This window comes from Oncorhynchus nerka, linkage group LG11 (assembly GCF_034236695.1).
Source record: "Oncorhynchus nerka isolate Pitt River linkage group LG11, Oner_Uvic_2.0, whole genome shotgun sequence".
In the NCBI taxonomy this organism is placed as follows: domain Eukaryota; kingdom Metazoa; phylum Chordata; class Actinopteri; order Salmoniformes; family Salmonidae; genus Oncorhynchus; species Oncorhynchus nerka.
In genome coordinates this window covers 11,452,947-11,476,175 of record NC_088406.1, presented here as the reverse complement: position 1 = coordinate 11,476,175, position 23,229 = coordinate 11,452,947, and the positions used below count along the sequence as shown (strand labels likewise).

Below are 23,229 nucleotides of genomic sequence, written 5' to 3'. Positions count from 1 at the left end.
GGTGTTGTTGGTTAAGGGCTAGGAAGTAAGCATTTCACGGTGTTGTTGGTTAAGGGCTAGGAAGTAAGCATTTCACGGTGTTGTTGGTTAAGGGCTAGGAAGTAAGCATTTCACGGTGTTGTTGGTTAAGGGCTAGGAAGTAAGCATTTCACGGTGTTGTTGGTTAAGGGCTAGGAAGTAAGCATTTCACGGTGTTGTTGGTTAAGGGCTAGGAAGTAAGCATTTCACGGTGTTGTTGGTTAAGGGCTAGGAAGTAAGCATTTCACGGTGTTGTTGGTTAAGGGCTAGGAAGTAAGCATTTCACGGTGTTGTTGGTTAAGGGCTAGGAAGTAAGCATTTCACGGTGTTGTTGGTTAAGGGCTAGGAAGTAAGCATTTCACGGTGTTGTTGGTTAAGGGCTAGGAAGTAAGCATTTCACGGTGTTGTTGGTTAAGGGCTAGGAAGTAAGCATTTCACGGTGTTGTTGGTTAAGGGCTAGGAAGTAAGCATTTCACGGTGTTGTTGGTTAAGGGCTAGGAAGTAAGCATTTCACGGTGTTGTTGGTTAAGGGCTAGGAAGTAAGCATTTCACGGTGTTGTTGGTTAAGGGCTAGGAAGTAAGCATTTCACGGTGTTGTTGGTTAAGGGCTAGGAAGTAAGCATTTCACGGTGTTGTTGGTTAAGGGCTAGGAAGTAAGCATTTCACGGTGTTGTTGGTTAAGGGCTAGGAAGTAAGCATTTCACGGTGTTGTTGGTTAAGGGCTAGGAAGTAAGCATTTCACGGTGTTGTTGGTTAAGGGCTAGGAAGTAAGCATTTCACGGTGTTGTTGGTTAAGGGCTAGGAAGTAAGCATTTCACGGTGTTGTTGGTTAAGGGCTAGGAAGTAAGCATTTCACGGTGTTGTGGTCGGGCGAATGTGACAAATTAAATCAACAAAAAAATAAATGTCCTCTCGCTGTCAACTAAGTTTATTTTTGTATGAACATGACCAGATTCAACAACTGAAACATAAACAGACCAAGTTCCACAGACATGTGACTAACAGATATTGAATAACGTGTCCCTGAACAAAGGGGGGGGGGCACGTGGAAGTTCACAGACATTTCTGGGGGGGTGAAATGACCCTTAACCCTCACCCTCTGATCCAACAGGTCCCAGACATGCTCAATGGGATTGCTCTTCACTGGCCATGGCAGAACAATGACATTTCTGTCTTGCAGGAAATCATGCACAGAATAAGCAGTACGGCTGGTGGCATTGTCATGCTGGAGGGTCATGTCAGGATGAGCCTGCAGGAAGGGTATCACAGTCTTCCCTGTAACGCACAGTATTGAGATTGCCTGCAATGACAAGCTCAGTCCGATGATGCGGTGACACACCACCCCAGACCATGACGGATCCTCCACCTCGATCCCGCTCCAGAGTACAGGCCTTGGTGTAACGCTCATTCCGTCGACGATAAACGCAAATCCGACCATCACCCCTGGTGAGACAAAACCGCGACTCGTCAGTGAAGAGCACTTTTTGCCAGTCCTGTCTGGTCCAGCGATGGTGGGTTTGTGCCCATAGACGACGTTGTTGCCGGTGATGTCTGGTGAGGATCTGCCTTAACACAGGCCTGCAAGTCCTCAGTCCAGCCTATTGTGGACAGTCTGAGCGTTCCTGGTGTAACTCGGGCAGTTGTTGTTGCCATCCTGTACTTGTCCCGCAGGTGTGATGTTCGGATGTACCAATTCTGTGCAGGTGTTGTTACACGTGGTCTGCCACTGCGAGGACGATCAGCTGTCCCTCCTGTAGCGCTGTCTTAGGTGTCTCAAAGTACAGAAATGGCTATTTATTGCCATGGCCACATCTGCAGTCCTCATGCTTCCTTGCAGCATGCCTAAGGCACATTCACGCAGATGAGCAGGGACCCTGGGAATCTTTTTGTTTTTCAGTCCGTAGAAAGGCCTCTTTAGTGTCCTAAGTTTTCACAACTGTGACCTTAATTGCCTACTGTCTGTAAGCTGTTAGTGTCTTAACGACCGTTCCAGAGGTACATGTTTATTAATTGTTTATGGTTCATTAAAAAGCATGGGAAACCGTGTTTAAACCCTTTACAATGAAGACGTGAAGTTATTTTGATTTTTACGACTTATCTTTGAAAGACAGGGTCCTGAAAAAGGGACGTTTCTTTTTTTGCCGAGTTTACAATTTGACTTGGCACACGTGCAGGGACATACATTTATCCAATGTAATCAGACAGACCGCCGAGCCCCCACCACCACCACCCAATCCTTCAGGTGTAAGGGAAGCCTTCCTGTCAATCTACTGTCAAGATGGTGCTAACCAGATGGTGTTAACGCATCCAACTATTCTAAGGTCGGGATTTCATCAGATGACACTTTGTCCTCTATGCACTTAAATATATATATATATATATATATGTGTGTTCCTGCGTTGGCAGTAAATGCTGCAGATAGATGACACCATTAACCACAGTGACTATTCCTAGAGCCCCTGTTTTTCCCTGAAGGACAAGCTGCTGTAACCCCAGCAAATCCCCCAACCACACAAACCCCAGCCACCACCTCTACCTCCCTGACCAACAGATCCACACCCAGCCCCCTCTCACTCCTACCCCCTTGACCAACAGATCCACACCCAGCCCCCTCTCACTCCTACCCCTTGACCAACAGATCCACACCCAGCCCCCTGTCACTCCTACCTCCCTGGCCAACAGATCCACACCCAGCCCCTCTCACTCCTACCTCCCTGGCCAACAGATCCACACCCAGCCCTCTCTCACTCCTACCTCCCTGGCCAACAGATCCACACCCAGCCCCCTCTCACTCCTACCTCCCTGGCCAACAGATCCACACCCAGCCCCCTCTCACTCCTACCTCCCTGGCCAACAGATCCACACCCAGCCCCCTCTCACTCCTACCTCCATGGCCAACAGATCCACACCCAGCCCCCTCTCACTCCTACCTCCCTGGCCAACAGATCCACACCCAGCCCCCTCTCACTCCTACCTCCATGGCCAACAGATCCACACCCATCCCCCTCTCACTCCTACCTCCCTGGCCAACAGATCCACACCCAGCCCCCTCTCACTCCTACCTCCATGGCCAACAGATCCACACCCAGCCCCCTCTCACTCCTGCCTCCCTGACCAACAGATCCACACCCAGCCCCCTCTCACTCCTGCCTCCCTGACCAACAGAGCCACACCCAGTCCTCACACCTCCCTGGAGAACTCACTGAATCCAAACTGCGCCATGCTACAAGACTTTCAAACCTTTGAGGACCACCTCCAGTTCGTCTTGTAGGATGTCGAAGGTGCTGTATCGGGAGCTGGTCTCTGGGATGATGTTCTTCTTCAACCAGCCTCCACAGGCGTACTGGTAGAAGTTGTCACACGGGTCCACATTGGCATCCATGTTCTCTATCAGACGAGACGCTGCACACAGACAAATACAGCTCATATTCTACCTGTATGTATGCATGTATGTATGTATGCATGTATGTATGTATGCATGTATGTATGCATGTATGTATGTATGCATGTATGTATGCATGTATGTATGTATGTATGTATGTATGCATGTATGTATGCATATTTACCTGCCTGAGTGCAGTCCGCCGTGGTGCAGACACCATCTAAAAAGGGAGAAAAAATATATATAAACCAAACCAGTTTATTCATTACTGCCAACTTAAAGGAGAATTGGTTTGTTTACAACCAGATCTCTATTTTTGATGTAATGGCATGTTATAGAAGCATCCAAACACCTTTTTTTGTGATTTCACTTGGTTTTCAAGAGACTCGAGCGATACCCCTCTGTCATTCTAGCAGCAGGCTACACGGAGAATGGAACTGCTGGATAGCGGAAAGCTTAGGACTATAATGCTGCGGATAAAGTTCAGAAAGATCATTTCATGTGTATAACATCTTAAGGTCTGCATCACTATACTGAGAGCGTTTCCGTTTCTAAAAGGACGGGGTGTTTATATGTTCTCTCAGAGCCCCCGTACTGCACGGAAATGGGAAGAAAAATTTAATTAAAAGTGTCTGGACACTTCTATAACATGAGACTTACATCAATAATAGAGATTTGGTTGTTTAAAAAAATAAAAAAATAAAATAAAATGTATACTTTAAGCACTCTAAATGTATATTACATCTAGATAAATTGAAGATGGATCACACTTTCACAAACCTCACGGTACTACAGGAAGTAGATGCACATCTAAGTGAATGGAACTGAATTGGTTAAATGGCTGAATGAACATTTGGCTCCTGAGAGCGCTTCATGGTGTTTGACTTGGTTAAATGGCTGAATGAACATTTGGCTCCTGAGAGCGCTTCATGGTGTTTGACTTGGTTAAATGGCTGAATGAACATTTGGCTCCTGAGAGCGCTTCATGGTTTATTTGTAATGAATGTTTGGCATAATCTATGTATAATCCTAGTTGATCCCCCTTCTAGGAAATAACCAGGAGGGAAATCATGAACAGTGCTTTGGTTTCCTGTGCTGTAATGAAGGGATTACAATAGAACAGGGTTCTTGGTGAACGTTTTGGTTTTTGCACTACCCAGCTGATTCAAATACCCAACTCCTTATCAAGCTTTGGTCATTTGAGTCAGCGGTGTAGTGCCAGGGGGAAAACAACATCGCTCCTTTTCTCTGCTAATACGCTAATGTTGATAGTGATGTTCAATAAAAAAAAGTAACAGTTAAGTAGATGTTTTAAACATGAATGCAATGGTGGGTGGGCTCCAAATCAGACTTGGGAAAATAATTAATTACTCTTTCAGGCTGTTAGCTGCGTTTACACAGGCAGTCTGTGACCAATCTGATCAGCTCTGAAAAAGATCTGATGTGGAAAAATGTGCAGTGATTGGTCAAAACACCAATAAGTTTAAAAAAGAATAATGAAATCTGAATTGGACTGCCTGTATGTTAGCGCTATCGACTCCTAGGGACGTCCCTAGCCTTAACCCAATGCAAACGCTGCAGTTTTTCCACCTTCTGTGGCTAATTTCACTTTTGATTATCACAAAATGATCACCCCACACACACTGTACTGTCCTCCTCGGGCTGTGTTCAACCGTAATTAGACAGACAGCTAAACTCCATTCAAAAACCATGTCAAGAGTCAGGATTAGGCTTTCTCCAGACCTCCAGTATTTAATGAAATGGTGTGAAACTTCAAAGAATACAGAATAATACAATGAACATATAGTTCAGACATTACCCATGGTGCAACATAACGTATAGTAGAATGCTTAAGTAAAAGCTGTATCCAATGAACATATAGTTCAGACATTACCCATGGTGCAACATAACGTATAGTAGAATGCTTAAGTAAAAGCTGTATCCAATGAACATATAGTTCAGACATTACCCATGGTGCAACATAACGTATAGTAGAATGCTTAAGTAAAAGCTGTATCCAATGAACATATAGTTCAGACATTACCCATGGTGCAACATAACGTATAGTAGAATGCTTAGGTAAAAGCTGTATCCAATAAGCATATTGAAATGAACAATGTTCTAAATTCAAACACTGCCCAAATAGACCTGTATGCTTGCGTAAGGCATGAAGAGATCACATAGACCTGTATGCTTGCGTAAGGCATGAAGAGATCACATAGACCTGTATGCTTGCGTAAGGCATGAAGAGATCACATAGACCTGTATGCTTGCGTAAGGCATGAAGAGATCACATAGACCTGTATGCTTGCGTAAGGCATGAAGAGATCACATAGACCTGTATGCTTGCGTAAGGCATGAAGAGATCACATAGACCTGTATGCTTGCGTAAGGCATGAAGAGATCACATAGACCTGTATGCTTGCGTAAGGCATGAAGAGATCATAGACCTGTATGCTTGCGTAAGGCATGAAGAGATCACATAGACCTGTATGCTTGCGTAAGGCATGAAGAGATCATAGACCTGTATGCTTGCGTAAGGCATGAAGAGATCACATAGACCTGTATGCTTGCGTAAGGCATGAAGAGATCATAGACCTGTATGCTTGCGTAAGGCATGAAGAGATCATAGACCTGTATGCTTGCGTAAGGCATGAAGAGATCACATAGACCTGTATGCTTGCGTAAGGCATGAAGAGATCATAGACCTGTATGCTTGCGTAAGGCATGAAGAGATCACATTTAGCACGTGATTCTATGTGCCAGATCGTCCCGCTGTGGCTATGCAAAGTTACAGCACAATTACATAGGTTTTGTGTCCCTTGTCTGTTATGAAGGTTGCTTTAAATTACATTTGAACTCATTCTGCCGATTGTTTGTGGGGTTTGTCCTTCAGTGGGTTGAAATTTGAGACAAAATATCCACAGGAAAGCATAATTAAACAGACTTCAAAACTCAGGTCTCTGTGTGTGGCAATGAAGATTTGTTTGCTCGTGCACAAGACAATGATACACGCAGGCGATGCATACCACCCACAGTATTGCAGGCGATGCATACCACCCACAGTATTGCAGGCGATGCATACCACCCGCAGTCTTGCAGGCGATTACATGGTTTTGAGCATGTGTCAGGTCATAGAAATGTCAACTCCAGTTCCTTGCTCTAAGTTTGGTAAATAATACTTTCCTGTGGACATTTCGTTTCAAATTTTAACCAACTGAAGGACCAACTGCACAGACAACCGGTAGAGTAAGTTCAAAATGTAATTATATTCAACATTCTGTCTTGAAAAAGGAAACTTTCCACAGTTTTGCAGTGCTTTGTTATTTCAGACTGAATCCCAAGAACTGGTATCACAGTCCGATTTATTAGGCAAGCTGCTACTCAGCAAAACAACTGACATAAAACCCAAACAACAACATCCTCTGTAGAAAATAACTTCTGATATAGCAAGATGAACATACAGACAACGTGTTAGACTTACAGACAATGCTTTGGCAGGCAGACACCACAAGGATGGCTAGAGATACCCCGGAGTACATGTTCCTGTGATGAAATGTGGTCACCTGGTCCCAATGGAGCACAGAAGAAAGTACCATAGAATGCATGCAGTTAACGAGGTGTAGTAGAACAAACATTCAGCAGGTGGCGCTAGAAATCGCACCATAATGGAGGCAGAACACACACAGTGACGCACACAGAGCGGCGCGGCGACTCTCGTGGTAAACTAGCTCCCTGTTTGCATCCTGCCTGCTGTGACTGTTTACAAAATGGATCCACTATAGTTGGCTGGGCAAGATTTCTGGACTATTATCAAAACCAATAAACCCGAAGCACGTTTTGGGGCACGTTCAGTGGCTTTTTACCATATTTTCCCTGGCTTTTGGCCAGGTGGGACGCTAGCATCCCACATATCCCAGAGAGGTTAAGCAAAAAATGCAGAGCACCAAATTCAAATAATTTACTATAAAAATCTAACTTTCATGAAATCACACATGTAAGATAACAAATTAAAGCTACACTACACGTGTTGTGAATCCAGCCAACATGTCAGATTTCAAAAAGGCTTTTCGGCGAAAGCAAACGATGCTATTATCTGAGGGTAGCACCATAGTAGACAAAGAGTGAACATATTTCAACCCTGCAAAACACAGAAATAAAAATATAATTCATGCCTTACCTTTGACAAGCTTCTATTGTTGGTACTCCAATATGTCCCATAAACATTACAAATGGTCCTTTTGTTTGATTAATTCTGTCGATATATATCCAAAATGTCCATTTATTTGGCGCGTTTGATCCAGAAAAAAAACGGTTCCAACTTACGCAATGTGACTACAAAATATCTCAAAAGTTACCTGTAAACTTTCCCAAAACACTTTAAAAAAATGTATTACAAAAGTTGTTTGAAGTATATAATCGATAAAATTGAAGACGGGATGATCTGTGTTCAATACAGGAAGAAAACAAACTGACGCTACCTTTCTGGTCACGCCACGCGCCTCTAACAGTACACTTGAAGTGACCCTCGTTTTGAACAGGGCTACTTCTTCATTCCACAAAGGAAAAACCTCAACCATTTTCTAAAGACTCGTGACATCCAGTGGAAGCGGTAGGAACTGCAAGAGGTCCCTTAGAAATCTGTATTCCCAATGAAAACTAATTGAAAAGTGTGCCCTCAACAACAACAAAAAATTTGAATGGTTTGTCCTCGGGGTTTCGCCTGCTACATAAGTTGTGTTATACTTACAGACATGATTCAAACATGATTCAAACAGGCAACAATGTCTATCATGGGCACCTAGTAATATTACATGCCATTTAGCAGATGCTTTTATCCAAAGCGCCTTATTGGCTTATAGAAGTGACTGCATCCATTTGAAGTATGGTTAGTCCCAGGAATTGAACCCACTATCCTGACGTTGCAAAATCCGTGCTCTACCATCACCACGCTTGACTGTTGGTATGAGGTTCTTAGTGTGGAAGGCAATGTTTGGTTTTCACCAGACATAAATGGGACCCATGTCCTCCAGAAAGTTGACTCAAGTTTGCCAAAAAGCACCTTGAAGCTCCTGGATGGTCGTCAAAACTATTGGAGGAATGTTCTATGGACAGATCAGTCAAAGTATAACTTTTTGGACGAAATGAGTCCCATTATGCCTGGCCGAAACCAAACACTGCATTCCACATTAAGAACCTTATACCAACAGTCAAGCATGGTGGTGGTAGTGTGATGGTTTGGGGTCAGCATGGTGGTGGTAGTGTGATGGTTTGGGGTCAGCATGGTGGTGGTAGTGTGATGGTTTGGGGTCAGCATGGTGGTGGTAGTGTGATGGTTTGGGTTCAGCATGGTGGAGGTAGTGTGATGGTTTGGGTTCAGCATGGTGGTGGTAGTGTGATGGTTTGGGGTCAGCATGGTGGAGGTAGTGTGATGGTTTGGGGTCAGCATGGTGGAGGTAGTGTGATGGTTTGGGGTCAGCATGGTGGAGGTAGTGTGATGGTTTGGGGTCAGCATGGTGGTGGTAGTGTGATGGTTTGGGTTCAGCATGGTGGTGGTAGTGTGATGGTTTGGGTTCAGCATGGTGGAGGTAGTGTGATGGTTTGGGTTCAGCATGGTGGTGGTAGTGTGATGGTTTGGGTTCAGCATGGTGGTGGTAGTGTGATGGTTTGGGTTCAGCATGGTGGTGGTAGTGTGATGGTTTGGGTTCAGCATGGTGGAGGTAGTGTGATGGTTTGGGTTCAGCATGGTGGAGGTAGTGTGATGGTTTGGGTTCAGCATGGTGGAGGTAGTGTGATGGTTTGGGTTCAGCATGGTGGTGGTAGTGTGATGGTTTGGGTTCAGCATGGTGGAGGTAGTGTGATGGTTTGGGTTCAGCATGGTGGTGGTAGTGTGATGGTTTGGGTTCAGCATGGTGGAGGTAGTGTGATGGTTTGGGTTCAGCATGGTGGAGGTAGTGTGATGGTTTGGGTTCAGCATGGTGGAGGTAGTGTGATGGTTTGGGGTCAGCATGGTGGTGGTAGTAGTGTGATGGTTTGGGTTCAGCATGGTGGTGGTAGTGTGATGGTTTGGGTTCAGCATGGTGGTGGTAGTGTGATGGTTTGGGTTCAGCATGGTGGTGGTAGTGTGATGGTTTGGGTTCAGCATGGTGGAGGTAGTGTGATGGTTTGGGTTCAGCATGGTGGTGGTAGTGTGATGGTTTGGGTTCAGCATGGTGGTGGTAGTGTGATGGTTTGGGGTCAGCATGGTGGAGGTAGTGTGATGGTTTGGGGTCAGCATGGTGGTGGTAGTGTGATGGTTTGGGTTCAGCATGGTGGTGGTAGTGTGATGGTTTGGGGTCAGCATGGTGGAGGTAGTGTGATGGTTTGGGGTCAGCATGGTGGTGGTAGTGTGATGGTTTGGGTTCAGCATGGTGGTGGTAGTGTGATGGTTTGGGTTCAGCATGGTGGTGGTAGTGTGATGGTTTGGGGTCAGCATGGTGGTGGTAGTGTGATGGTTTGGGGTCAGCATGGTGGTGGTAGTGTGATGGTTTGGGTTCAGCATGGTGGTGGTAGTGTGATGGTTTGGAGTCAGCATGGTGGTGGTAGTGTGATGGTTTGGGGTCAGCATGGTGGTGGTAGTGTGATGGTTTGGAGTCAGCATGGTGGTGGTAGTGTGATGGTTTGGGGTCAGCATGGTGGTGGTAGTGTGATGGTTTGGGTTCAGCATGGTGGTGGTAGTGTGATGGTTTGGAGTCAGCATGGTGGTGGTAGTGTGATGGTTTGGGGTCAGCATGGTGGTGGTAGTGTGATGGTTTGGGGTCAGCATGGTGGTGGTAGTGTGATGGTTTGGGGTCAGCATGGTGGTGGTAGTGTGATGGTTTGGGGTCAGCATGGTGGTGGTAGTGTGATGGTTTGGGGTCAGCATGGTGGTGGTAGTGTGATGGTTTGGGGTCAGCATGGTGGTGGTAGTGTGATGGTTTGGGTTCAGCATGGTGGTGGTAGTGTGATGGTTTGGGGTCAGCATGGTGGTGGTAGTGTGATGGTTTGGGTTCAGCATGGTGGTGGTAGTGTGATGGTTTGGGGTCAGCATGGTGGTGGTAGTGTGATGGTTTGGGTTCAGCATGGTGGAGGTAGTGTGATGGTTTGGGTTCAGCATGGTGGTGGTAGTGTGATGGTTTGGGGTCAGCATGGTGGTGGTAGTGTGATGGTTTGGGTTCAGCATGGTGGTGGTAGTGTGATGGTTTGGGTTCAGCATGGTGGAGGTAGTGTGATGGTTTGGGGTCAGCATGGTGGTGGTAGTGTGATGGTTTGGGGTCAGCATGGTGGAGGTAGTGTGATGGTTTGGGGTCAGCATGGTGGAGGTAGTGTGATGGTTTGGGGTCAGCATGGTGGAGGTAGTGTGATGGTTTGGAGTCAGCATGGTGGAGGTAGTGTGATGGTTTGGGGTCAGCATGGTGGAGGTAGTGTGATGGTTTGGGGTCAGCATGGTGGTGGTAGTGTGATGGTTTGGGGTCAGCATGGTGGTGGTAGTGTGGTGGTTTGGGGTCAGCATGGTGGAGGTAGTGTGATGGTTTAGGATGCTTTTCTGCCTCAGGACCTGGACAACTTGCCTTAATAAAAGGAACCATGAATTCTGGTCTGTAACAGAGAATTCTATAGGAGAATATCAGGCCATCTGTCTGTGAGCTGAAGTGCAGCAAGACAATAATCCAAAACACTCAATCAAGTCTACATGAAAATGACAAAAAAGCAACACATTTGATGTTTTGGAATGGCCTAGTCAAAGTCCAGACCTAATCCCAATTGAGATGTTGTGGCAGGACTTGAAACGAGCAGTTCATGCTTGAAAAAAAACAACTTAAAAGTTCTGCATGGAAAAGTGGGCAAAAGTTCCTCCACAGCGACATGAGAGACTGATCAACAGCTACAGGAAGTGTTTGGTTGGAGTCATTTCAGCTAAAGGTGGAACAACCAAGTCATTGAGCGTAAGGGGGAGAAAAGAAGAAGAAAACCACAGAGGCATTGGGTGTTGCATAACTTTGTTTATGAAATATGTATGTCATTGTTGTGATATTTGTTCACTCAGGTTCTCTTTATCTAATATTAAGTTCTGTGTTGAAGATCTGATAACATTCAGTATCAAAAATAAGCAAAAGTAGAACAAAATGAGAAAGTGGGAAATACTTTTCCACTCTTTACCTACCTCCACCTCCACCTCTATACAGCATCTACCTCCACCTCCACCTCTATACAGCATCTACCTCCACCTCTATACAGCATCTACCTCCACCTCTATACAGCATCTACCTCCACCTCTATACAGCATCTACCTCCACCTCTATACAGCATCTACCTCCACCTCTATACAGCATCTACCTCCACCTCTATACAGCATCTACCTCCACCTCTATACAGCATCTACCTCCACCTCCACCTGTATACAGCATCTACCTCCACCTCCACCTCTATACAGCATCTACCTCTGTGCCAAATGTGGTTTACTGTGGAGTCCATACTTTCAACTCGGCCCCACGCCACTACTATACAGAGAGATCATCTTTCATTCCTCCATACTAACAGACATGGTACATAGTGTTTTGTTTGTGGTAACTAGTTCCGGAAAAGTCCTGCAATTTCAGAAGGATAAAATAAAAGGGTTTCAAAATGACAACATTTTGACCCATTGGCACTTTCATGGTTAACTAGAACCCTGTTGAAATCAGTTATTTTCATAAAACGTAACTCGAATTTATAGCCCAGTGTCAAAACACCAAATTCATAATCAATATACTGAAATAGGTTATCATTTGAAAACGTGACATAAAAATGGACTACACATACAGTTGTCTCACTTGTGTTCAGATGACTACCTGTCAAGTACTGAAATAGGCTGCTACTCTTTTAAAAACAGACAAACCACAAAGAGCTTGGGTATACTAAATATATACACACTACACCACCTGTAGTGGTCGTCTCCTTCTGGGACAATTTTTACAGCATATGGTCAATACGAAAAAAGAAACGCAACACTTTTGAGACGGGAAAATGTCAACAAATCATCTCTCCACTAGTAGTTCTAAATAGGGACAGGTGTTGGCTCTCATTTGACTGATAGCATGACTCAAATCCGACTATTTGTTTGTGGCCAACTACTTTTATAATGACCTGATGTTCCCTTTTGTCATTTGGGTTTGAAAATGACAACAGCGCTGCCATGGAGAGTCGCATATGAAAAATCAACGGTACTTAACCAAAGATATGAATTTGTTTAAAGAAAACAATTTAGGGTCATCGTGGGGACGATAACGGTTTCCATTAAAATCACCACTCTGAAGTAAAAAAAATAAAATAAAAAAATAAAAAAGGATGTGTAATAAGTCAGTTTTGTGGTGAAAATGAGAGCTTGCAAAATATATCCTGAACAAAAATAAACATAACATGTAAAGTGTTGGTCCCATGTTTCATGAGCTGAAATAAAATATCCCCAAAATGTTCCATACGCACAAAAAGCTTATTTCTCTCTATTTTGTTTACATCCCTGTTAGTCAGCATTTCTCCTTTGCCAAGATAATCCATCCACCCGACAGGTGTGACATATCAAAAAGCTGATTAAACAGCATAATCATTACACAGGTGCACCTTGTGCTGGGGAAAATAAAATGTGCAGTTGCCTCAAGTTGAGGGAGTGTGCAATTGACATGCTGACTGCAGGAATGTCCACCAGAGCTGTTGCCAGAAAATGTCATGTTAAATTCTCTACCATAAACTGCCTCCAACGTCGTTTTAGAGAATTTGGCAGTACGTCCAAATCGGCCTCACAAACGCAGACCATGTGTAAACACGCCAGCTCAGGACCTCCATATCAGTACTGAGGATTATTTTGCTCTTCAATAAAGCCCTTTTGCGGGGAAAAACAAATTCTGATTGCTCCCTAGTGGGTGGGCCTGGCTGCCAAGTGGGTGGACCTATGCCCTCTGTGTACTCCTGCCCAGTCATGTGAAATCCGTAGATGAGGGCCTAAAATTTATTTCAATTGACTGATTTTCTTATGAACTGTAACGCAGTAAAATCTTTGAAATTGTTGCGTTTATATTTTTGTTCAGTATAATAAATAGAAAAATGTCCACATTAGAGAAATTAGCGCAATATATATAATAATTTTATATAGCAATGAATAACAATAAATATAACAACAAAGTTAATGGACAGCTACAATTTTCTTCCAGATATGTTTAGGACAACTAAGATGGTAGCCTATGAAACTAAGATGGTAGCCTATGAAACTAAGATGGTAGCCTATGAAACTAAGATGGTAGCCTATGAAACTAAGATGGTAGCCTATGAAACTAAGATGGTAGCCTATGAAACTAAGATGGTAGCCTATGAAACTAAGATGGTAGCCTATGAAACTAAGATGGTAACCTATGAAACTAAGATGGTAGCCTATGAAACTAAGATGGTAAACTATGATTAAAAAAGTAAGCTATTTCATCTAACATATCCAGGAATTGCTGATTTATATTGATGTGCAACCTGTCAAAATAGGATCCAGAATTATCCGAATTTGTTTTTTGCTCTTCAGAGAATTTGCCGCCATCTTTGTGCATATTGGCCTGTAGGCTATATTATACACTACCTGAGGAAGTGGGAACTCAAAACAATTAGCTATGTTCCTATATAGCCACGATGGCTAATTGATGAATCTAAATCAGTAAAATGTAGGCTTATGTCCACAAAGACTTTCCAACAATAGTCCTAGGTTACCTACTCACTGCCCCACTCTGCGGATGCATCAAAACCACACTAGGCTACAGCCTACTCCGGTTGTGAAGTGGCACTCACAGAAAGCTCTCTGTAACTAGAACAACAGTAGTTGCTTTGAAAACTGTATTTTTCCCCACAATTGCATTTGAGCAAAGGTCATACGCTTGTTTCTTCTCATAATGCAATCTCTCCCTCCTCTGTGAGCACAATGGGGAGAGGGAGTGAGAGTGGCTCACTCACACAGCAGCTGACAGTTAAACAGTGACAAGGCTGATACTTTCATAGCAGGCATCATCAACGCTCCACATACTTTTACTGGTGTTGACCAAATCATGGTTTTAAATCTACAGGAACGTTATGGAGCAAAATAACAGAAAATTCCCGACATACTTCAGTCAGTAATTTTCGGTTAATCTGAGACTTGTCAGAACTTGGCTATGGGATGCAGGGGGGAAAGAGAGAGGTCGGAGCGAGACAACAAATTCAAAGACAGCCTATTTCTCTGTCCTCAAGGGGAGAGAGAGACAAATAACTAGACTGTTGTTTACTACTAAACTCCACACTAGTGTTGTTTTACATTTCATAAAGCAGTTTGTGTTTCTTAATCAGGCAAAGCTAAAGAGCAGGCTGGTGACTGGTGGTTTCAGACGAGCCTGCCTGTCAACACTCATTGCTTGCTCACCAGCTGATGTATGCTGCATGTGCCAGGTGTGGGGCGTCTTTTCCACTGCTAGAGAACAGAACCCATCGCTGCTGCGCACTGTAACGGTTTTGACTTGAGGTTATTATTTATAGGGGTGCCAGGTAGGTTGTGCCTACCAGAGAAAACATTGGTTTCTCCTTTTGGTTTGGGAGGGAATGAGTCCCATCTGGTCCGTCATGTCTACACCAATACAAAGGACTTATGTAAAAGTCAGGATGGAAATAAACTTTTCATAAACCCTTAAAACATTGCAAAGAACTTCAAAAACAACTATATTCTTTTGCGTGGGTTGTATTAACAACGTCAATGATTACACACACATATAATAATATAACACAATGAGTTCTGGTTCCTCCAGAAATGTCCTGTACCTCGGGCCTAAAAAGAGTCCTGCCCAGTAGAGTTCAGGGAACTCAAGTGACTTCTGTCACGCAATGTTTGTCCGTTCATTCAGTGTAGCGTAAACCCAGTATTAAACATGCAATCAATATAACACTAATTTTACCACAGAACTTTAAAGCGTATCAACTCTTACTAAGTCCTCAACTACAACTAACTACATAAATCATCACAGTATACCTCACATCAAAACAAATGAAATACCGTATACAAAAAGGTTGTAGTTAGTCAGTCGGTCAGTCAGACAATCCAATCCGCCAACAGATCTCCAGCGGAGAAAGGCCACGAAGAGCGGAGAGGTGTAAGAGCGGAGAGGTGTAGTCCACGGACGCAAAGAGTGGATCCGATCCTGGGTAAAAGAGAAGCTTCGGAACTGAGGGTTGAACACATCCTCATTCACGTCTCCATCACAACCCCACTTTTGCGCAGCTGATGCTGGCTATTTAATTGGGAATTAAAGGGAATTAAAGGGAAAAAGGGAAAATTCAGGGCCATCACAGCACAGACAGTGCTAATAGTCTGCTTATCATTGTAGCCTATCCAGTCCAACTGCAAATAGTCACGAGAAGGAGGTCTGAGTCGACAATGGTCAAGAAGGATGACCTGGCCTCCACAATCACCTGACCTCAACCCAATTGAGGACTCCTTCAAGACTGTTGGAAAATAATTCCAGGTGAAGCTGGTTGAGAGAATTCCAAGAGTGTGCAAAGCTGTCATCAAGGCAAAAAGTGGCTACTTTGAAGAATCTAAAAATATATTTTGATTTGTTGAACACTTTCTTGGTTACTACATGATTCCATGTGTTATTTCATAGTTCTGATGTCTTCACTGTTATTATACAATATAGAACATAGTACAAAATAAAAACCCTTGAATAAATAGGTGTCCAAACGTTTGACTGGTACTGTATATAATAATTATATATATAAAATAAACAATATCGACTTGTCTGTAAAAAACATTAACCTGCACTACTATGTCGATGATACTCTTGCTATTGCCCCCACTATTGACTAGGCTCTTTTGAACTACAGCCTGCCTTCATTGTATTACAGAAAAACTTGACCTGAAATTAGCATTGAATGCAGGTAAAACTAAGTATATGTTGTTCTCTAGAGCTCATAAAAATAACTTTGATGATTTAAACATATGTACTTCGGGTGTTGATCGTGTCAGTGCTTACAAATATCTGGACAGATGGAGATGCGGTCTCTTAAAAAGCATACTGACCACGGTCCGGCACCTCTACGTTTTGGACTGCTTTGCTCCGCTGTTGTGCCGAAGATAGCGCAATGTGACTTATTACAGGCTACATTTTGAGTATTCATCCCTGCGTTCTCTACTAGAAAGCTGGTTGGCCCTCTTTGATGTCACGTAGGTTGATACAGTGCTATGTTTTCATTCATAAAGCCCTTTTACAAAAAGTCCCACTGTTCGTAATGTCTTTACTAAACTTGAGACATACGAGTCACCACCCATGGTCTCAGGGATGGTTACCTCTGGAAATTAGTTTTGGTCTCTACCGAGTTAGGCAAATCAGCTTTTAGGTTCTCTTGCACCTTATTTGTGGAATAATCTTCAACATGTTCTTAAATGTGATGTTCTGGTGCCTCTAGGTGAATTCAGACAGCTGATTGAGGACGTTACTACTGATGAATGTGATGTTCTGGTGCCTCTAGGTGAATTCAGACAGCTGATTGAGGGCCTTACTACTGATAAGTGTGATGTTCTGGTGCCTCTAGGTGAATTCAGACAGCTGATTGAGGACCTTACTACTGATGAGTGTGATGTTCTGGTGCCTCTAGGTGAATTCAGACAGCTGATTGAGGACCTTATTACTGATGAGTGTGATGTTCTGGTGCCTCTAGGTGAATTCAGACAGCTGATTGAAGACCTTACTACTGATGAGTGTGATGTTCTGGTGCCTCTAGGTGAATTCAGACAGCTGATTGAAGACCTTATTACTGATGAGTGTGATGTTCCGGTGCCTCTAGGTGAATTCAGACAGCTGATTGAGGACCTTATTACTGATGAATGTGATGTTCTGGTGCCTCTAGGTGAATTCAGACAGCTGATTGAGGACCTTACTACTGATGAGTGTGATGTTCTGGTGCCTCTAGGTGAATTCAGACAGCTGATTGAGGACCTTATTACTGATGAATGTGATGTTCTGGTGCCTCTAGGTGAATTCAGACAGCTGATTGAGGACCTTACTACTGATGAGTGTGATGTTCTGGTGCCTCTAGGTGAATTCAGACAGCTGATTGAGGACCTTATTACTGATGAATGTGATGTTCTGGTGCCTCTAGGTGAATTCAGACAGCTGATTGAGGACCTTACTACTGATGAGTGTGATGTTCTGGTGCCTCTAGGTGAATTCAGACAGCTGATTGAGGACCTTACTACTGATGAGTGTGATGTTCTGGTGCCTCTAGGTGAATTCAGACAGCTGATTGAGGACCTTACTACTGATGAGTGTGATGTTCTGGTGCCTCTAGGTGAATTCAGACAGCTGATTGAGGACCTTACTACTGATGAGTGTGATGTTCTGGTGCCTCTAGGTGAATTCAGACAGCTGATTGAGGACCTTACTACTGATGAGTGTGATGTTCTGGTGCCTCTAGGTGAATTCAGACAGCTGATTGAAGACCTTACTACTGATGAGTGTGATGTTCTGGTGCCTCTAGGTGAATTCAGACAGCTGATTGAGGACCTTATTACTGATGAATGTGATGTTCTGGTGCCTCTAGGTGAATTCAGACAGCTGATTGAGGACCTTATTACTGATGAATGTGATGTTCTGGTGCCTCTAGGTGAATTCAGACAGCTGATTGAGGACCTTACTACTGATGAGTGTGATGTTCTGGTGCCTCTAGGTGAATTCAGACAGCTGATTGAGGACCTTATTACTGATGAGTGTGATGTTCTGGTGCCTCTAGGTGAATTCAGACAGCTGATTGAGGACCTTATTACTGATGAGTGTGATGTTCTGGTGCCTCTAGGTGAATTCAGACAGCTGATTGAGGACCTTATTACTGATGAGTGTGATGTTCTGGTGCCTCTAGGTGAATTCAGACAGCTGATTGAGGACCTTATTACTGATGAGTGTGATGTTCTGGTGCCTCTAGGTGAATTCAGACAGCTGATTGAGGACCTTATTACTGATGAGTGTGATGTTCTGGTGCCTCTAGGTGAATTCAGACAGCTGATTGAGGACCTTATTACTGATGAGTGTGATGTTCTGGTGCCTCTAGGTGAATTCAGACAGCTGATTGAGGACCTTATTACTGATGAATGTGATGTTCTGGTGCCTCTAGGTGAATTCAGACAGCTGATTGAGGACCTTATTACTGATGAGTGTGATGTTCTGGTGCCTCTAGGTGAATTCAGACAGCTGATTGAGGACCTTATTACTGATGAATGTGGTGTTCTGGTGCCTCTAGGTGAATTCAGACAGCTGATTGAGGACCTTATTACTGATGAGTGTGATGTTCTGGTGCCTCTAGGTGAATTCAGACAGCTGATTGAAGACCTTATTACTGATGAGTGTGATGTTCTGGTGCCTCTAGGTGAATTCAGACAGCTGATTGAGGACCTTATTACTGATGAATGTGGTGTTCTGGTGCCTCTAGGTGAATTCAGACAGCTGATTGAGGACCTTATTACTGATGAATGTGGTGTTCTGGTGCCTCTAGGTGAATTCAGACAGCTGATTGAGGACCTTATTACTGATGAATGTGGTAGTTTAGGACTGTGTTTTTCTTTCTGCTTGTATTTATATTGATGTGTTGTATTTTCTGTCATTTCTGTTATTCAGAGCTCATCTGTAAAAGAGACCTTAGTCTCACTATGACTCCCTGATCAAATAAAAGGCTAAATAAATAGTAGTCAGATAGTAGTTGAACTCTACTGAAGGAAACAGTACTGCTGGTCAGACAGTAGACCTCTACTGAAGGAAACAGTCCTGCTGGTCAGACAGTAGACCTCTACTGAAGGAAACAGTCCTGCTGGTCAGACAGTAGACCTCTACTGAAGGAAACAGTCCTGCTGGTCAGACAGTAGAACTCTACTGAAGGAAACAGTCCTGCTGGTCAGACAGTAGAACTCTACTGAAGGAAACAGTCCTGCTGGTCAGACAGTAGACCTCTACTGAAGGAAACAGTCCTGCTGGTCAGACAGTAGACCTCTACTGAAGGAAACAGTCCTGCTGGTCAGACAGTAGAACTCTACTGAAGGAAACAGTCCTGCTGGTCAGACAGTAGAACTCTACTGAAGGAAACAGTCCTGCTGGTCAGACAGTAGACCTCTACTGAAGGAAACAGTCCTGCTGGTCAGACAGTAGAACTCTACTGAAGGAAACAGTCCTGCTGGTCAGACAGTAGAACTCTACTGAAGGAAACAGTCCTGCTGGTCAGACAGTAGAACTCTACTGAAGGAAACAGTCCTGCTGGTCAGACAGTAGAACTCTACTGAAGGAAACAGTCCTGCTGGTCAGACAGTAGACCTCTACTGAAGGAAACAGTCCTGCTGGTCAGACAGTAGAACTCTACTGAATGAAACAGTCCTGCTGGTCAGACAGTAGAACTCTACTGAAGGAAACAGTCCTGCTGGTCAGACAGTAGAACTCTACTGAAGGAAACAGTCCTGCTGGTCAGACAGTAGAACTCTACTGAAGGAAACAGTCCTGCTGGTCAGACAGTAGAACTCTACTGAAGGAAACAGTCCTGCTGGTCAGACAGTAGAACTCTACTGAAGGAAACAGTCCTGCTGGTCAGACAGTAGAACTCTACTGAAGGAAACAGTCCTGCTGGTCAGACAGTAGAACTCTACTGAAGGAAACAGTCCTGCTGGTCAGACAGTAGAACTCTACTGAAGGAAACAGTCCTGCTGGTCAGACAGTAGAACTCTACTGAAGGAAACAGTCCTGCTGGTCAGACAGTAGAACTCTACTGAAGGAAACAGTCCTGCTGGTCAGACAGTAGAACTCTACTGAAGGAAACAGTCCTGCTGGTCAGACAGTAGAACTCTACTGAAGGAAACAGTACTGCTGGTCAGGCCACTACAGGCCATCCCTAGCAACCTGTTGAAAACACTGCACCTTAGTGGGTTTCAGTATTCAGGCCACTACAGGCCATCCCTAGCAACCTGTTGAAAACCCTGCACCTTAGTGGGTTTCAGTATTCAGGCCACTACAGGCCATCCCTAGCAACCTGTTGAAAACCCTGCACCTTAGTGGGTTTCAGTATTCAGGCCACTACAGGCTATCCCTAGCAACCTGTTGAAAACACTGCACCTTAGTGGGTTTCAGTATTCAGGCCACTACAGGCCATCTCTAGCAACCTGTTGAAAACCCTGCACCTTAGTGGGTTTCAGTATTCAGGCCACTACAGGCCATCCCTAGCAACCTGTTGAAAACCCTGCACCTTAGTGGGTTTCAGTATTCAGGCCACTACAGGCCATCCCTAGCAACCTGTTGAAAACCCTGCACCTTAGTGGATTTCAGTATTCAGGCCATCCCTAGCAACCTGTTGAAAACCCTGCATCTTAGTGGGTTTCAGTATTCAGGCCACTACAGGTCATCCCTAGCAACCTGTTGAAAACCCTGCACCTTAGTGGGTTTCAGTATTCAGGCCATCCCTAGCAACCTGTTGAAAACCCTGCACCTTAGTGGGTTTCAGTATTCAGGCCATCCCTAGCAACCTGTTGAAAACATTTACATTTACATTTAAGTCATTTAGCAGACGCTCTTATCCAGAGCGACTTACAAATTGGTGCTTTCACCTTAAGACATCCAGTGGAACAGCCACTTTACAATAGTGCATCTAGGTCTTTTAAGGGGGGAGGGGAGAAGGATTACTTTATCCTATCCTAGGTATTCCTTAAAGAGGTGGGGTTTCAGGTGTCTCCGGAAGGTGGTGATTGACTCCGCTGTCCTGGCGTCGTGAGGGAGTTTGTTCCACCATTGGGGGGCCAGAGCAGCGAACAGTTTTGACTGGGCTGAGCGGGAACTGTACTTCCTCAGTGGTAGGGAGGCGAGCAGGCCAGAGGTGGATGAACGCAGTGCCCTTGTTTGGGTGTAGGGCCTGATCAGAGCCTGGAGGTAGTGAGGTGCCGTTCCCCTCACAGCTCCGTAGGCAAGCACCATCTTAGTGGGAAAACCCTGCATCTTAGTGGGTTTCAGTATTCAGGCCACTACAGGTCATCCCTAGCAACCTGTTGAAAACCCTGCACCTTAGTGGGTTTCAGTATTCAGGCCATCCCTAGCAACCTGTTGAAAACCCTGCATCTTAGTGGGTTTCAGTATTCAGGCCACTATAGGCTTTAACGCTCCCCTTGAGCTGACAAACTTTAAAGGGGGTAATCTGCAGTTTGAACAATAACAAAGCCGACTACCTGCTACAGTGTTTCGGCAAAAAGCTGTGGGACCACTTTCAAATTCATTGACAGATCTATGGATGCAAGGCCTGACCATCCATGATATCAAAATTATAGTTTTAACCATGTGTTAAGGGAAAGGTGGATACAACTGAATGGATTCATATGAAATGTGTCTTCTGCATTTTAAGGTGCCCCCGGGGGGCTGTCATACTCATCATCCACGTCATCACCTGGGGAACAGTGGGTTAACTGCCTTGTTCAGAACAACAGAATTTTACCTTGTCAGCTCGGGGATTCGACCCAGCAACCTTTCGGTTACAGGGTCAACGCTCTAACCACTAGGCTACCTGCCGCCCGGCTATCCGATGTTTGTTTACAACTTAAATGTTTACAAACATAGGAGCAAAACAATCTTATATTTTGTGTTCTAAATGGAGTACAACAGTTGACCTAGGCTAACAAAAGTTATATTCTTCAAGAATCAAAATGAGTAACGTTAGATATCATTAATATAAAAGTTAAAATTGCAATGCATATTGCCCCTCCGAAGTCTAAAAGCCACATATTAAAAATGTGCCATGACATTTGACGTAACAGTATGTTTTAGGGTCGTCGCTGACAGCAAGTACACTATACAAGCGCACAAGATTGCAACCATATGAATAGTAAACAGATTATTTTGTCAATTGCACATCTGTTGAGAATAACTCTAAAGCTAAATGCTCTTTACATAACGTTTTAAATACATTTCATTTGACTGTCTAACTGATTAATAGATTCATTGCTTGCTTGATTGATTGATAGACATGAGTTTCTCCACTCACCACTGTCAGTCCTCTGTGTGGCGAAGAGGACGATGAGGGCCAATATGACGATGAAGAGGAGGGAGACGATGGTGAGCAGGCCAATCTCCAGAGAGGTCCAGTGGGGCTTCTTAGCCGACTTTGGGGGGACGGTCTCCACCATGCTCAACACTCCTTCAGCTGCTGGCTGTAACGACTCACCTGAGGGGAGACAAGGAAGGTTTTAACTCTGAAATAAATCTCCTTGAAGAATATAAACCAAGTAAACATGATATCTCATAGAAAGATGTGGCAACAACTCAGCTGTAAAAATAAAAGGTCACCCCCCCCAAACACCACGATAAAGGTCACCCCCCCCAAACACCACGATAAAGGTCACCCCCCCAACACCACGATAAAGGTCACCCCCCAACACCACGCTAAAGGTCACCCCCGCCAACACCACGATAAAGGTCACCCCCAAACACCACGATAAAGGTCACCCCCCAAACACCACGATAAAGGTCACCCCCCAAACACCACGATAAAGGTCACCCCCCCCAAACACCACGATAAAGGTCACCCCCCAAACACCACAATAAAGGTCACCCCCCAAACACCACGATAAAGGTCACCCCCCCCAAACACCACAATAAAGGTCACCCCCAAACACCACGATAAAGGTCACCCCCCCAAACACCACGATAAGGGTCAACGCCCCCTCCCCAACACCACGATAAAGGTCACCCCCCCAACACCACGATAAAGGTCAACGCCCCTCCCCAACACCACGATAAAGGTCAACGCCCCCTCCCCAACACCAC

The 23,229-nt window shown here is 44.5% G+C and overlaps 1 protein-coding gene across 9 annotated transcripts in view; it reads right to left on the bottom strand.

Annotated features, from left to right (window-relative positions):
- Positions 1-23,229, bottom strand: part of LOC115137733 (neprilysin-like) — an 86,049-nt gene that overhangs the window by 39,991 nt on the left and 22,829 nt on the right. For 8 of the 9 annotated variants that reach the window (XM_065024217.1, XM_065024220.1, XM_065024216.1 and 5 more), the window contains 3 exons: positions 22,448-22,627; positions 3,585-3,620; positions 3,259-3,420 (listed from right to left, as the gene is read on the bottom strand). In XM_065024217.1, coding sequence (XP_064880289.1) covers positions 3,259-3,420; positions 3,585-3,620; positions 22,448-22,627 — 378 coding nt within the window. Of the gene's footprint in view, positions 1-3,258; positions 3,421-3,584; positions 3,621-6,884; positions 6,967-22,447; positions 22,628-23,229 lie in introns of those variants that run through there. The other variant, XM_065024222.1, reaches the window with a different exon arrangement.